The sequence below is a fragment of the Cotesia typhae genome, unplaced genomic scaffold (assembly GCF_013202065.1).
Source record: "Cotesia typhae breed Kobodo isofemale line unplaced genomic scaffold, CoteBio_Ctyphae contig_11, whole genome shotgun sequence".
In the NCBI taxonomy this organism is placed as follows: Eukaryota; Metazoa; Arthropoda; class Insecta; order Hymenoptera; family Braconidae; genus Cotesia; species Cotesia typhae.
The window spans coordinates 5,136,869-5,153,173 of NW_027423711.1; the positions used below are offsets into that span (position 1 = coordinate 5,136,869).

Below are 16,305 nucleotides of genomic sequence, written 5' to 3' on the forward strand. Positions count from 1 at the left end.
TTGATAAAAAAAAATAAAAAAAGCTTCCAAGAAATAAAATATATAATGAATATTTAGTTTTTTTCGCAACTGGTGAAAGATTTTCCAAACATCCATTTTTTCGCAGAAGTTTGGATAATAAATAACGTAAATACACCCTGCAAGTCAAGGCACTTTTTCACTTGCACGTTGCACTAGAAATTTAATACCCTATAGATATATACAAATGTATCGGTGTGTTTTATTTCAATTCCAATTCTGCAGCGTGTATTTTTTCAGTGACATTTTCTATTTTACTACAACCCGAGTCACCTCACCAAGTATTGATCCACTTACTTTTTTTTTTTATGCCTCCTCACTGTAATTTTTTCCTTTATTTTACTTTTTCTCCATCTGTAATGTTCTTACCTTTTTCAAGCCTTCGACTTGTGTGTTATGTACACAGCAATAATAAATGCCGGTTAGCAAGTCGAGTATATAGCTTCTATTTAGTAATAAAATACTTTATACAAAGTATTAAGTAATAGTTCCGTGTAACTCCTATAAGTTATCAACATTTTTATAATTGTTTTTATTTTTATAAAAGTATCAAGAATTTTTTTATTTTTACTAATAAAAATTTATGTCAAATCATTCATAATTGGTTGCATAAAAAGTAATTCCTATTAAGATTTAAGAAAAAATGTTTTTTTTTTTTTTTAATTCGCGGATTTATATTTTTAAATGAATCTAGGCGTATAAGTACTCATTTTATAAGAAATTTTAAGATCTATGAGATACTATAATACAAATTTATTATTATTATTTATTTAAACAAGAGTTATGGCATCGCTGTATACAATACTGCAGAAACTTTTAAGAATAACATAAAACATAATGTGAGTAAAATATATAAACCAGAAAGCCAAGAGTCCAAGAAAAGATATAATAGTAAAAAAATAAATACGTGTCTTACTTTTGAGCTGTATGGATGTATGTATGTATATCTATATAGGTTATCTATAAATTTTTTGCTTCTAAGTTTCAAACAAGTTGCTCCAGTGCTCTTTACAGATTAGCTGGTGTTTTTCTTCAAACTCGGGCTCGAGGTTCAAAAACTAAGTTTCCTCCTTTGTACAAATGTCAAAAGTTGAACTCGGCGCTCTTGCGTGGGTTATAAAAGTAGGGATTGTACGTTATACAAAGCGAAGACACTTCTTACAGAAAAACTTCGGATGACGAGTTTGAATTTCTTGTCGGCACTCTCAAACTCTCTCAAATTAACACGGTTAAGGTTTGAGTAGCAGTTGACATTTATAAATTTTTGACAAATATTTAAAAGAAGTTTTATTTATTTGATAATTTTTAAATAATACTTGATAAATTTTATAAATTTATTTTTTGACTTTAAATTTGAATTTTGGAGAAAGAAAAAGGTGTTTTTTATAGAAAATTAAATTCTTTATAAAAAAAAAAGTCTAAATACCTTGTAAGGAATGCAAAAAAAAATTATTTTTGAATAATTTAATAAACATCGCGGTAAGATCGTATGAAAGTATAAATACTAAGGGTGAGTGTTGGCAGAAAGTGTTTTTTTAATCAATACGGGACGTGGATATTAAAAAAGAAAATAGTAGTGATTACTACACGGTAATTAGAGAGCTCTGACAAACGAGAATTGTTGAAAGACGAGGAAAAAGTATGGGGAGTGTGTACTGAGTACTATATGCAGTACAGGAACAAAACATTGTCTCGAGTATTTTATAACAATGCCGGTGGTGTGCAGCCAAGGGATTAGATGAGAAGAGGACAGAATAAGAAAAAGCGCGACCGAGGAACAGAAAACCAGACTGAAAATAAGGGCAAAAGCTATCTCCGATTCCACTGAAATATGATATCCCATTATTAATATCCAATGTCTTCAATTTCATTTCATTTCGTTTATTCTCGTAATATTAGACAGTATATTTTGTCCTAAAAATTTTATTGTTACTAATTTTATTGTCAGAAAGCCGATCGAGGGTAAAAAAGAATAATGCAAATGCATAAAAATAAATTAGAATTTAAATAAAGTTAAAATCGCAATTACTTTTATGTGAAAGCGAACAAAAACGGGCTTCAAAGGTTAATTACTTGATTTTTTTTTATATGAAACAGTTAAAAGACCGTGTAATTTGTATTCACAAAAAATAGTTTTTAAATAAACTAAAATATAAGTCGAATATTTATAAAATAAAATGTTTTTTGATATTTATGTAAAAACTTTCCGAGTTGGCATAAATATTTATGAATGAAAATGAATACTGATAGAAAAAAACAAATTTCTGTTTCACGTTTTTGGAGCAAACTCGGTGATATTTGTTTCTTAAATGAACTCAAAGGCTAATGAGAGTGTGGAATTGCATTTTAATAATAAAATAATGAGCTGAAAAAAATTATGTGTGCATATAGTTTTGTGTTGTGGAAAATAATAAGATAATCAGACTGCAAATGTACACACGAATAACTATTTTAATTTTTTAGTTGAATTATTGCAATTATTCTTTCCGCGAGGCGGAAATGAAAACCGAAAGTGTAATTACTGTAATTTATTCAAAATATGTAACTTGTAATTTTATTTTGGAATTGTAATTAGTAGTGAGGCTTTGAAATTTTTTACTGGAAAAAAATTTTTAAATTGACTTATTTTTTACCATTTTTTTTTTTTTTTTTTTTTTTTTTTTTTTTTTTTTACTATTTAAGCAAAAAAGAAATTCTTCTCTTTAAAATGCAAAAATTTTTCTCTTGAATTGACTTAATTTTTTTCAGTAGTGTAAAATTAAAAATGTTCACATTCTTCAATGAAAAGAATTTATTCCAATGTCCTAAAACATGACTCTGTAAATGAATCTGACACTGGAGTAAAAAAAAAAAAAAAAAAAAAAAACCCAACAAAACCGGGAATGCAGTCAAAAGAGACCGGAAGTAATGAGAAGACATTAATAATAATAATAATGGCATATTAAATAATTTAGGTGCATATGTCGATGATATACGACGCAAAGGACCCACTGGGCTCCTCTTTCACTGTTCCTCTCCATACTCACTCTTATATTACTTATATGAACTGCGCTGTTATATATTATTTATTATATACATTGTACACGTCGGGCCGGTCTTTGAAAGCCCAGCACATTTGAATCCTTGATAACGTGTATATTCAAGAGTACCTACGGCATTGTGGAGGAGAGAAAAGGAGCGGAACCGAGTTGGGGCGGAGAAAGCGAGAAAGAGCTCACCTCATGATCATGATTTTAAGATTTCTCTCTGTACTGCTCTTGTACACAAAACTTATTCTATTCACCCCTTTCTATTTTGCTTTTCAGCTCCTTCGGCGTCTACTTCTACTTCTCCTTTACCGCTTTTATTTAGACATCACTCTCGCCTCTACTCGCGATCTAACAAACCATGGACTTTTAATCTTTGAAAGCGATCGTCTGTTTGCTACCCTCCTCTCCACGCGTGGCCAAACGTCTTTCAGGATATAGTATTTAAAAAAAATTTATAATAATAATAATAATGAATTTGAATTAAAGGAAATAAAGTTCCTTTTAATATGAGTAATAAAAAAAATTTATTTCTTAAATATTAATAAGGTTTACTTTTCATAAATCAATCATAAATGATTCCTGAAATTTTGATTTAATTATTATCAAAAATTTTTGACAGTTACTGTAATATCGATTATTATTATTTTTACTCTTAAAACTTTTTATTTAAATTTCCAAGTAGTAATAAAAATAATAAAACTCGTAAATTTTTGTATATAATAGACTCTTTCAAGTATACTTCCGACATTCCAATGTTTATTATAATCTCCTGCTGTCACTTATAAATTTATGAATGGATAATTATTTCTCCTACATCTTACGTTATATCTTTCTATACACGAGGTCTTTTATATTTTATAAAATTTCCACTTCACTATTTAATTCCCGGGCTTTTATTTTTATTTAATACAGCTTTCTGCTCTGAATTTAATTCTCTCTCTCTCTCTCTCTCTCTCTCTCTCTCTCTCTCTCTCTCTCTCTCTCTCTCTCTATACCATATACCATAAATTTTTAAAATTGAAGTTTTCATTTCGGCGGTAGAGTGAAATAAACTAGAGGTATTAGTTTACAATTTAATCAGAGTACGTATGATATTATATTATTCAGTATACACAGATAGAGGTAAATATAAATACAGAAGTTTATTAGAATTTATAACCACCAGTGTACGTTTGGAGCATATACTTTATTCAGCTTCGATTGCGCTTACCCAATAAATTCTCATAACACTAGTATACGTCGGATTTGTATTTAAGTGTATTATATTTGATTAAGGATTCTACCCTTTGGTTGTTTAATTTTGTATAATCCGGCTAGTAAATATTTCGGGCTCTGTAATTAATACTATAATAATGTACTTCTACCATTTGTATTACCAAGTTTTTTTTTTTTTTAGAGTTTTATTTAACATTAAAATTTTTTTTTTAAGTTTTAAGAGTTTATCTTTCTTTTCATAATTTTATTTTCAAGTAAAATAATTGTTTTAAATTAAAACTTTTCAACCAACATTTAAAAGTATTTAATGATTAAATATTGAAGAGTTAGTATTATTAAAAAAAAATTTTTTTAACACAATAATTTAATCTATAAAACAGCAATAAAACTCGGAAGTGCTACAAGCCCGAATAAAAATAAAAAAAAAATAAAATACTAGATGTAATATATATTTTACAAATATCGTTAATATATAAGACAATTTGGCTCCACTCGCGACATTTCAATTCTCAACTCTGTTCTGTTAAGTTCGAACGTTGCCCCAACCCGTGTGTAAAATTTACCGGCATAGTATTATATAAATAGAAAACACGAGAGATACTATACTTGGATATTTTTGGCATGGACAAAGGCGTATCTCTCCTTTTTTCTCTCTCTCTCTCTCTTTCTATTTCTCTATTTCTCTTCCACACATGTTATGGCATGTACTACACTCACTAGGTGTGTAGGTAAAGGCACTATTGCGATTCTAAACTCAGAATATATAATAATATATCACGCTGTTTCACCAATAACCATATTGATAACGATAATGATAACATTAACAATAACAGTAATAGTTACATTAGAGGGTTTATTTATATTATTATTATTATTGATGTTATTATTGTTACTATTAGAGTAACCAGTAGTAGAAACGCCATAAAACAGAACCAGAAATAGTAAAAACGTTTGTGCAGTAATATAAGGTCGTTGTCAAGCGTCATGGAGTTGAGTCGAGTTGAGTTGAGGGTATAGTAGATATAGATATATAGATACAGAAATATAGACCGTTGAGGATAGAGGGTGGAGGTGGAGAGTGTATGCAGCTCTACTCTACTCTTATCGATTGACGAACTCTCCTCTCGCGCCCCCTTCCTTCTCCCCGCTGCTGGCTCACAAACCGTGTCCTAGCTTTTCTCTCAATCAATCTCAAACTACCGTATTCCAACTTTCTACTCTGCTTTTTCTACCTCTATATATTAATACTATATATTATATATAATTCAAGTCTACTACATTCCACTTATTCACTCTCATTCTTATATTTTGATATTTGAGCGAGGTATTTTACAACCAAGGGGCGCTTTTCCTCTTTTTTCAAACTAATGTGTGTATAAAAAAATCAACACAAAAAAGGAGCTTTTTTCTTTCGTTATGCTGGCTAGATTGAGGGAGGTTGAGCTTTAAAAAATCGTGATAAATATGCAGAGAAAAATAGCGAGTATTTGTTTTTTGGTAGAAATTGAAAAAGTAGGTGAAATTGAAGAATTTTTCAATAATTCTCCAGAAGAGTCCATTTTTAGATTAGAAATTTTTTTTTTTTTCGATAAAAATCGATTTTAAATTTATCGTAAAATATTCTTGAAATAATTATTAGTAAAATTGTCGTTTTATTTTTAATAAAAAATTAAAACAAATAATTTAATCTAAAAAAAAAAATCTCCTGGCATAAATCTCAAAAACTCTTAAATCACCAAAATCTTTTTTTTATTCCTCACTAGCTCACCCTCGTACACGACATATACAACTGACGTCTAGTACATTCCTCTCATATTCCCTCTCATTCTCGTATTTTGATACTCGCGACCCACACCCCCACAACTGTGCGGTCTCACTCCGTACTCATATCTTGAAAACTCTCAAGCCCGCCGCAGACAAGAAAGAAAAGAGGAGACTAAAATGGAGGAGGAAAAAGTTGGCTCAATCTCGACGTCTCCTTGTACCCTAAGGGTTCTTGCACCCCCGCTCGGAGGTAGCTGCGTCAAAAGGCCGAGTAGGAGCCAATGTCCTGTCTTACAGTGTACTACACCCTCGAACTAAAACTCTTAGACGCGAATTTTTCGTTCTTCCTCCCTCCAGATATTTCTCATCTTTTTTCTTCCTCGTATGAGTCTTCCGGACTTTCTTCCTCCTACAGCTGAGCTTTACTTGGCGCCCTCCGCTTTTTTCGTTCCCCTGGTACTCGGCTGCGTCTCGTTTTCTCTAGACTTTGGCTGAGCGGATATGAGTTGAGCTAAGCCAGTGTTTCTTCGGTCTCCCTGTCTTATATTGAGTATTTTCTTACACTTTGCCGTCTAATATACGTAATATATATTTATATATATAAAGAGGTAACAGTACTACATCCAACCCCAAACGTTTTACAAGCATAAAGCGAAAGGACGCGCCGACGCGCGCTAAATCAAGGAAAGATGGGCTGTACACGCCACGGTTTAATTTTCCTCTACGCCTGCGCTGATTTCCGAGCCAACTGATTTCTCCATTTTTTTTTTATTTCCTCTTTTTTAGCGATGCTTCGAAGAATTTTTGTTGCTCCAAGCTTCGAGAGCGACCGGAAATTTTAAGCTGTGATTTATAAATAGTTTTGATAAGATTAATTTATTTTATAAACACTCTTTCGGGGAATTTTTTTGCGATTGATTTTTTTGTACTTATCATTGCGGGACATTGAGTATTTATTTATTTATTTTTTTTTTTTTAAGAGATAGATTTATTTTTCTATATATTAAGGGGACAATATTTTACTGCCATGGTTTGTTGATAGGTAAATTAATGCCAGGAAGTTTATAATGATGTAAGATAAAGAAATGAGGGTATATTAATGAAGATCAATTGGGAGTATTGATTTTTTTTTTTTTTTTAATTTTTTATTAAAAATTTGATAAGATTTTTTTCTAAATCAAATATTTAATCCAGAATTTGAATTTTAAACTTTATCAATTTTATAAATCATGTGTATTATTCTTATATCATTCATCAGTAAAATAGTGTTGGTAAATAAACTGAATAATTTTATGAACTTCAGATAAATATCAGAAATAAATGTTGTAATATAATTCATTATAAAGGTTATCAAATATCTTATCATTTTGTACGTAAAAAAAAACTAACATAAAATGTAATATTTTCCTTCAGTTTTATTACATATAAAGTAGATTGAAATATTTTGCAAGCACCGGAGGTGAAAAATATTCTTTTGAACGACGAAATCGTTTACATAAAATTCTTCAATATACATAAATATACAGATAAAAATATACATGTATATTGACGAATTTTATTCGCATGATGGAACTTAATGTCTTTTTCCTGAGCGCGACAGCCCGTAAAAATTATTAGGGAATAGCATTCAAGGGTTTATTCCTCTTCGACTACATTCCACTAAAATATTCGGTGACTTTCGTCCTCTGAGCTTAAAAAAATACTAAATAAAAATTGTATCGAATTTATTTATTACATTTATTATTTATTATTATCATCGTAAAGTTTCTCCGGTGAACTAATCGTGTATCTCCGCCTTAAATAGTTTAACTGGCGAAATAACAGAGCTTGCGCAGTAGAAATATTATCAGGAAGAATCTCTAAGGACTGGAGTGTAACCAAGGGGAAAGATACACTATCGCTCGGCAAATCGATTTGTTTTCCTTTCGCTTTGACGGAGCTTCATAAACGTGACCTATGTCTTGTAAATTATATTTATAATTTCGGCTTTTCCGTAATAAATATTTTATGTATTTAATTTAATATTTATTCATTTTATCAGACCCTTAGTGTCAACATCAATTTACTTTTATTTATTTTTTACTAACTAACAACTTATACTTTTATTTTATTGATTCTTTTTATTTGGTTAAATCTTATATTATTTTTATCAATGAATATAAAGACTAAAATTTAAATAGTGTCAAAAAATTTTTTTTAAAGATTGTATAGATAATTTTTTAGTTTTATTATTTTATTTTTAATTAAAAATAGTGCAATTTAACAAAATTAATTATTTAATAAAGCAAAAGTTTATTTATTTATAATTCTTAAGTCACGACAGTCACACAGTGACTGCAAGGTTTCTAGGTATTATTAAGAACAATGATAATAAAATTAATGGGGGTTAGACGTGTTGAATAAAAGTAGAATGATGGGTATAGGCAGTCGTAAGAGTCGTAGACGTGGGGTCAAATTTCGATTCCCGGTACCGGTAAAAATAAAAGTGTGTTACTTGACAAAATAAAATAAAATGAAAAAAAAAAAAAAAAAAAAAAAAAAAAATTATCTACCAGAAATAAAGTGAATAAAAAGACGTTATCCATTTATTGAGAAGAAGCGGGCATGAGAGTCTATTAGCCTTGCTTAGTAAATAATCATCATCATTATTATTATTATTATTATTTATTGATGTTTTCTATTCTCGAGATTTCATTTGAAAATGTTTAATCAACAGTTTTATTATCGATGCTTGCGTCTATTCTGTTGAGGAAATAATTTAGCATCGAATTTATTAACCACAACAAATAAAGGTACCAGCAGTGAATGGAGAATAGAACGCGTGGTAGTCGGGCATTGTAGAGCCGAAATAGTTAAATAATATGCGATATATAATAGATAATAATAGGTAGCTAAAGACGATGGAAATAGAGAGGAGTACAATGGCATAGGGGTATAGATGAAAATAAATCGAGTGTATTGATAGGTTTAAGTCACAATCTTTTCGACCAGGGTTTTCATTTTTCCATTGTTGTAATGAATAAAGAGACACCCAGTGACAATGTGACTATTCAGATGTTAAGTTTAAGTTTACACCTTTGGAGACCTACATATTTATTTTATTTATATTTTATATTGTACATTATATACACAACAAATATATACGAAAACTTTGGAGGTAAGGCCTTCGCCTGAGTAAGCATCGGCGTGTCAATTCTCCATGAAAAATTCAATCTCGGCACACAAAAAATTTTTTACGCTCAAGTACTCTATTCTACATTATATTATGTCTGCTCGTGTAAGAGCGCATAGATTTCAAACTCAAATAAATTTTATCTTTCAATGGGTACGGAGAAATGTAGAATTAAATTTATGAAGTTTTGGGGGTTGTAAGTTGGGCTTTTAAATCATTTTTATGTTGATAAAAAAAATTATTTTTTGGACTAAGAAAAATTTTATTTAATAAAATTTTTGTAATTAAAAATTTTTCTTCCTTGTTAAATTAATTTTCTGACGTTGAGAACAACGTCAAATTTGACGTTTTAACAAATTACTGGCATTGTTTTATCACGTTAATTATGGACGTAAAATAGGATTGATTTTGGTGAATAAAGTTGACCAAACTTACACAGTATCTATATTATATGACCGACACTCTGATAGCATGAATATACAATAGTTTAGAAGAGAATTCGGAATTTATTTGTGTCAACAGACAAACCTTGTAAAGCAGTACAGTATGTTATTTAGGTGTTAGGTTAGGTGTTAGCTCGGCCCTATATTGTTGTTAACACAACATACATACTACATGAAATCTGTCATCAAAGATATACGACAGGTATTACATGCCATGTATATATATCCAAAATCCTTGAATAAAATACCCAAGTTTATTCACTTAACAATTAATTCCGGAATTTATTACTCAGAACTAAAACAAAAAACCAAAAATTTATTATCCGCGGTTTTATTACTTGTATAAATTCGCTTCTCCAAAATTCAATTCTCATGTAAATTCACACACCATACACATGTGCAATTAGTTCATACTTTAATTTAAATAATAATTATTATTATCTGTTCCTCGAGGAAGAATAATAATGTGAATATTTAACGTTTTCAAGAAATAAAATTCAGTGTTTTAACGAGACACATTATTGATGTAGTTTACTTACAATTACGGAGTTAGTAATTGCAGGTGAAAAATGGTCGACAAAAAATACTCGGCAAACAACAGATGCTTGTTCACGCGGATAGTGTTACCCAGTTGCTTGTTAAATTAATTTTTAAATAAAATTCAGGCAAACTTAGACCTCAGACGGGCTTATAAAATCAATAAATATGACAAATTCAGCCCCGTAATGGCAATAGCGCAGCTGTGAGCTACAAAAAACGCTTTCTCGAGATTAAATATTTATTGTACCGGCCTTTTTTTTTTACTACGGTGGGTTTTAAGTCGCCAATTGGGTGTGAAAATTTTAATTCAAAATTTTTTTTTTTTAATCATACAAACTTTTTATAATTATTTTTGTTTTCAGAATTTTTTTTAACCTTCCTTAATATTTTTTTAAGCCAAAAAAAAATTACAAACCAGTCAAGAATTTTTTATATCTTTAAGACAAAATTTTCCTTAAAAAGTTTTAGAATTTTATTCCTAAATATTCAGCAATAAAAAACGAATAATTAAAATTAAAAAAATTCCTTCATACCATCAATGCAACACGACAATGTCTGATAACAATCAGATCCGAAACCAAATAAATGCGAGTGGCGCCTGAAATCCTATCACATACATATAATAATAAAACACTCTATACACAGCCTAGACATCTCGTTCATTTTTAGCAGCATCCGTTTCGATTTAAACCTTTGGCATTTGAGCGTCACATCCTCAACACATGCTTATACATATTATACGCAAAACTTTGCACGCATTGAACATTGAACATTTAACATTTAGCATTTATCCATGAAATTAAAATAAAAATAAACAAAGTTTGTCCGTAAATTAAATTGAAACATCGATAGCGATAAATTTTAATTGACGAAAACTCCCGTAATGTTATTATTATTATGTATGCTCGCTCGGTAAAAAATGAGTGTTAATTATAAGTTTATTTAGCAGCGTAATCCAATGAGTTAAAGTAATTTAACGAAATTTTCGTACTATTATTAACACGCACAATGGAACTAGCGCTTGCTGAACGCGCGAGCTGGGTATTTAATATGGGAAAGGGTGTCATATAGGTTTTCACACCCACCAGACACTTTACGGTAAATTGTCTGTATGTATATGTGAATGTATGTTATATTATGTTGTGTTATTTAACATTCATATGGATCTTATTAGCCGGCAAAATATGACAGCATCCGTTAACTCCCCTAGTGTTCTACTAAATTTAATTAGACATCGGCTTAATCATATTTTCATTTTAAAATGTAACGACATGAGTTTATATTATTTTTATGTTTAAATTTTTAATAATTTGTCATTTTTTTAGTACTTGATATTTGAAAATTTTTTTATCAATAATAATAATTAAATAAATAAATAAATGATGAGTGTTTTATTTTTGATATTAAATACTTGGACGTTCGGTTGGTTGATTAATCTTCTAAATGTAACAGCAGTCAGTCACTTAAATAAAATAAAAATTCTTTATGAATGTATCATATATATTTTCTCGAGGAACGTCATGATCCAGTTGAAGCTGTTATTTAATCCTCCTTAAGAACAAGTAACGAGAGAAAGAAGTTTAAAGAGAGAAATAAAACAGAGGTGTTGTGTTTCTACTGAATTATAATTTTATCCGCATCTGCTGTGATGTCTGTTAATTTAATGCATTAAGAATTTTAATAATAATAATAATTATAAAAACAGGATAGAGTGTTATTTTAGAGTAATTAAATCTGGCGCATGGGTAATACTTGGACCTGTTGTGAATAATATAATTGACGTAACATTTCATTGACTGAAAGGTACCGCTTTTTAGTTAAAGTAAGCAAGGACAATATATGGTTACAATTAGTAAGTAGAGAATGTGGGATGCTCACTAGCCTGGGGAAGTTTTGTCAAGGTTAAACGAGCCGCGGGTGATCTCACATCCGGTCGTGAGTGAGGCGAGAATCAAATCAAATGGAATGGAGGGTTACTAATATTACAATATAACAATATTACAATATGACAATACTATAGTATATATATATATATATATATATATATATATATATATATATATATATATATATATATATATATATATATATATATATATATATATATATATTTATTCTAAGACAGCTTCTTTTATTTCGATTCACGATGGGGACCACTCGGTAGTTATTACTGCTTCCCCCTTAGTTATTGCTACAGACAACAGTTGTATTACTCTCGACCCGAACTACCATTGTTCAATTTAATTCATCTTCATTAACAAAATTAGACTTTTACTATTGCGCTATTTTATTTTTTATTTTAATTATTTGCGAAATTATTATTATTGTCTATATTATTGAAGTTATTATAATTAATATTTTTTTATTAACAAAACCATAAAAAATAATTGTTACAGGTCATACTTGCATCGATGCTCTAGTAAAAGCAGAACCCCCGTAAAAAGTCGGTGCTTTCCGGCCTGAAAATGTGGCTCCCAATAATCCTGGGGTTCTTCCTCTCCACCTTAACGATAGCGACGTCTTCAAAAGTGTCAGTGGTGCCACATGACGTCTACCCGGGATTCGAAGTGATGAAGTTCCAGGTTGCGAAGAGACACTTCTCCAACTACCGACTGCTGGAGACCGGGTTTTCAAAGTATTTCACGGTCCTGGACAACGGAATGATGATGACGACCTCGGACCTCACGCCGCTGGTCAACAGGTCGATCAACCTTCTGGTGCTCGAGGAGCTCGCCAACGGGACCCAGACCCACGATGTTCATCTCTTCGTCATTAACAGAGGAAACATGTTGAGTTTCACTCACGAGCATTTAGGTCACGGACAAGTCATGGAGAATTCTCAGCCTGGGACTCTAGTTGAAGATTTTCCGATCCTTCATACCGACGGAAACTTTCCGGTTCATTATGTCCTCCAGCCGGAGGACAATGGCGAAAGAGCCTTCGCGTTAATGGAGGAAACTTCCGCGGAAACGGGGTTCAATTTGACGGTCAAGAGTCCTGATCAGGGTGTCAGGGTTGTTACTGCTAAGCCGCTTGATAAGGAAACCAAATCAAGCTATCAAGTGAGTTATTCATTTTGAGTTTAGAATTTATTAAATTAAAATTGGTCTCAATTATCTTTAAGTATTTTTTTTAATTTAATTGGTAAAAAAAACATGTTTAATTTTTAATTGAGATATTTTCGGTAAAATAATTTCAAATAAAAATAATTGAAAATTTCACTTAAATCAACCTGAAAAATTTTTAATTAATTTTTTAATAAAAAACAGTCTCAAAAAATTTAATTTAACAACAAATTGATCAATTTTTAATTAAAAAAAAACAAAAAAAAACTCATTATCCTACTAATTAAATCCCTAAAAAAAAATCCCAAATAAAACAGCAAACTAATTAAAAACCCAATTAATTTTTGCACCCTAGGTGACGATAAACGCGTTTGACGCGACATTTATCAGCACTTCAAAAATCAGCGGGGTCGTGAATGTAATCGACGAAAACGACAACAGCCCAACATTCGAACAGGAAGAGTACAGTTTCGAAATGAGGCCTATAAACGTTGACACCCTCGAGAGAGACGGACGACCCATGTGGAGGAGGTTTGAGACCATCGGGAGGGTGACGGCCAAGGATGCCGACGGAGATAAGGTCGCTTACAAGCTTATCACGCCGACCAACTTGATAATTATTGTCCCACAAACCGGAGAGCTAGTGCTCGTTGACGAGCCCGACAATTCTATAGACCAGGACTCGGAGGTCGAAGTGATGATTGAAGCCCACGACATTCGCTCACCGACTCGAAGCACTCTGAGACCCGCGAGGGCGGTGATCCGGTTCTTGACCTCCGAGTTTCTGGAGCCAGAGACGCCCAAGGTTCATCGGATCCAGAAGCGGCGGGTCACCCGAGCAGTTCGGCCCACTAAGAAGGTCGAGTTCTTCGAATCAGAGGGCGACGTCGAGGGTAAAATTGTCTTCTCGCTGGAGAAAGAGACCGAGAAGGAGACTTATAAGATTAGAGATGAAAACAAGTGGGTTACGGTCGCGGAAAATGGATCCGTTAGAGTCAAGGAGAAGTGGGATTACGAGGAACTCGGCCCTGAAAAGACTATTGACTTTTGGGTTACTATTAATAATGCGAGTAAGTTATTTTTTTTTTAATTACTTTCAAGAGGTTCGATCGTCCAGTGAAGAATATTTTTTTATTCATAAATTTTGTTTTAATTTTGAATTAATATTCTGACTAAAAGACGCGAAATTAAAAAAAAATTAATGAAGATCTTTTTTAAAAAAAATTTAATTTTCTACAAAAAAGGTTTTTTTATCATTTTTTCGTATTTTTAATATTTAACCCAGAATTTAAATTTTTATCACAGCGATCGAACTTCAAATTTAATCCTTAATTGAAAGTATTTTTTTTAAATTTGATTTACAATTTTATATTTTTTCTGGAAATTGGTCCCATTCCCGAGGTTTGGTGTCTTATCTACCCAGACTCCCAATCATGTTGATATAAACATGGTACAATTTTATTTTTGGAGCTTTTAGAAAAAAATCACTCTTGAATATCATCATTAAAATTGGTTTCGGCTCTATAGTTTTTTTATTTGTTTATTTTTAAAATGGGACGCACTTTCACCCTTAGCAAATTAGTAATCAGTTCATCACATCACTAATGAAATTTTTGTATTTTTCCATCAATCATGGCTGCCAGAGCTTCAATGTAAGTAGAAATTTTCTGTAGTCAATGCACTAACTGATCTATAATCATAATGATCTAACAAAGCTACTAAACCATTTTATTCAATAATTTGCTGTTACTTTTAATGTTAATTGATGATCATGATGACTAATTGATGACATGGTTTTAGATACGGACAATCAACGAGTTATAATAAACATCAAAGACGTTAACGATGAGTCACCTTACTTCATCAACAAGCCGTTGCCGATGCAAGCAGTGGTACAGCTCAATGCTCCTCCGAACACTCATGTCTTCACTTTACAAGCCAGAGACCCCGATACCGATCACAATATTCATTATTTTATTGTCAGAGATCGAAGTACGTTTTTTTAAATTAATTTTATTTTTTTAAGAATTATAATAAAAATAATTCTTAGAAACTTTGAATTGATATTCTGGCAAAAGGAAGTGAGATACGGAAATATTGAAAAATTTTTTTTTATAGAGAATTTAATTTCCTACAAAAAAGATCTGATATGATTTTTTTGTACTTTCGATATTTTAGCCAGAATTTGAATTTTAAACTTTATCAGCATCAAATTAAAAATTATTTTATTTTATTTTGATTTTAAATCATTATTAATAATAATAATAAAAATTTGACAGCTGGTGGTCGATTCGAGGTCGACGAACGATCAGGAGTGGTTCGCACTCGAGGTGCAGATGTTTTTCAATTGGACATGGAGTACGTATTGTACGTGAAAGCTGAAGATCAGAACGGAAGACTAGATGAGAAACATTTTCAGTCGACGCCTGAAGAACGGCTATCGATCGTCGGTGGAAAACGTGCCCCCCAATTTTACCTCCCCACTTATGAAACCGAAATCCCGGAGAACCAGAAGAAAGACACTGAGTAAGCGCTTTGATTTTTCTAAATTGTCTATTTTATATTAAAAATTTTCTAAATAATTTCCACGACATTTCTATCGCACAAAGGAGTAACGTAAAATCATTTCATTACCACTTCGCATTGTAGAAAGTATATATTTTTTTTTAACTGACAGAAAGTAGGATTTTTGTCTAACATGAGCGTTAATTCCTTGTAGCATAATATCCGTCAAAGCCAAATCGTTCGCTGACAGAGAAATCCGGTATACCTTAAAAGCTCAGAGTCAAGGAGCCGCGGGTACTTTCAATATTGGACCGACGTCTGGGATCGTCAAACTCGCCAAGGAGTTGGACTTTGAAGATGTCAGGCAGCCTCATGTTTATTCGCTGGTTGTAACCGCGACTGAAGACTCGGGCGGGTTCTCAACTTCTGTTGGGGTAAGTTTCAACTGTAGATAAAAAGATTTAAAAAAAGGTTTTTTAAATTTAATTTAATGCAAAAATTTTTAATTAAAAAATCTAAAATAGGACAAGGAAAAAATAGTGTTAAACTCAGCA

The 16,305-nt window shown here is 31.2% G+C and overlaps 1 protein-coding gene across 4 annotated transcripts in view; it reads left to right on the forward strand.

Moving 5' to 3' along the window:
* Window positions 1-16,305, forward strand: part of LOC141528030 (neural-cadherin) — an 86,348-nt gene that overhangs the window by 4,558 nt on the left and 65,485 nt on the right. For 2 of the 4 annotated variants that reach the window (XM_074243861.1, XM_074243869.1), the window contains exons 2-6: window positions 12,578-13,243; window positions 13,602-14,316; window positions 15,047-15,238; window positions 15,526-15,772; window positions 15,966-16,185. In XM_074243861.1, the coding sequence (XP_074099962.1) occupies window positions 12,647-13,243; window positions 13,602-14,316; window positions 15,047-15,238; window positions 15,526-15,772; window positions 15,966-16,185 (1,971 nt within the window). In that variant the 5' untranslated portion in view covers window positions 12,578-12,646. Of the gene's footprint in view, window positions 1-12,577; window positions 13,244-13,601; window positions 14,317-14,585; window positions 14,697-14,889; window positions 14,899-15,046; window positions 15,239-15,525; window positions 15,773-15,965; window positions 16,186-16,305 lie in introns of those variants that run through there. The other 2 variants (XM_074243877.1, XM_074243885.1) reach the window with 2 other exon arrangements.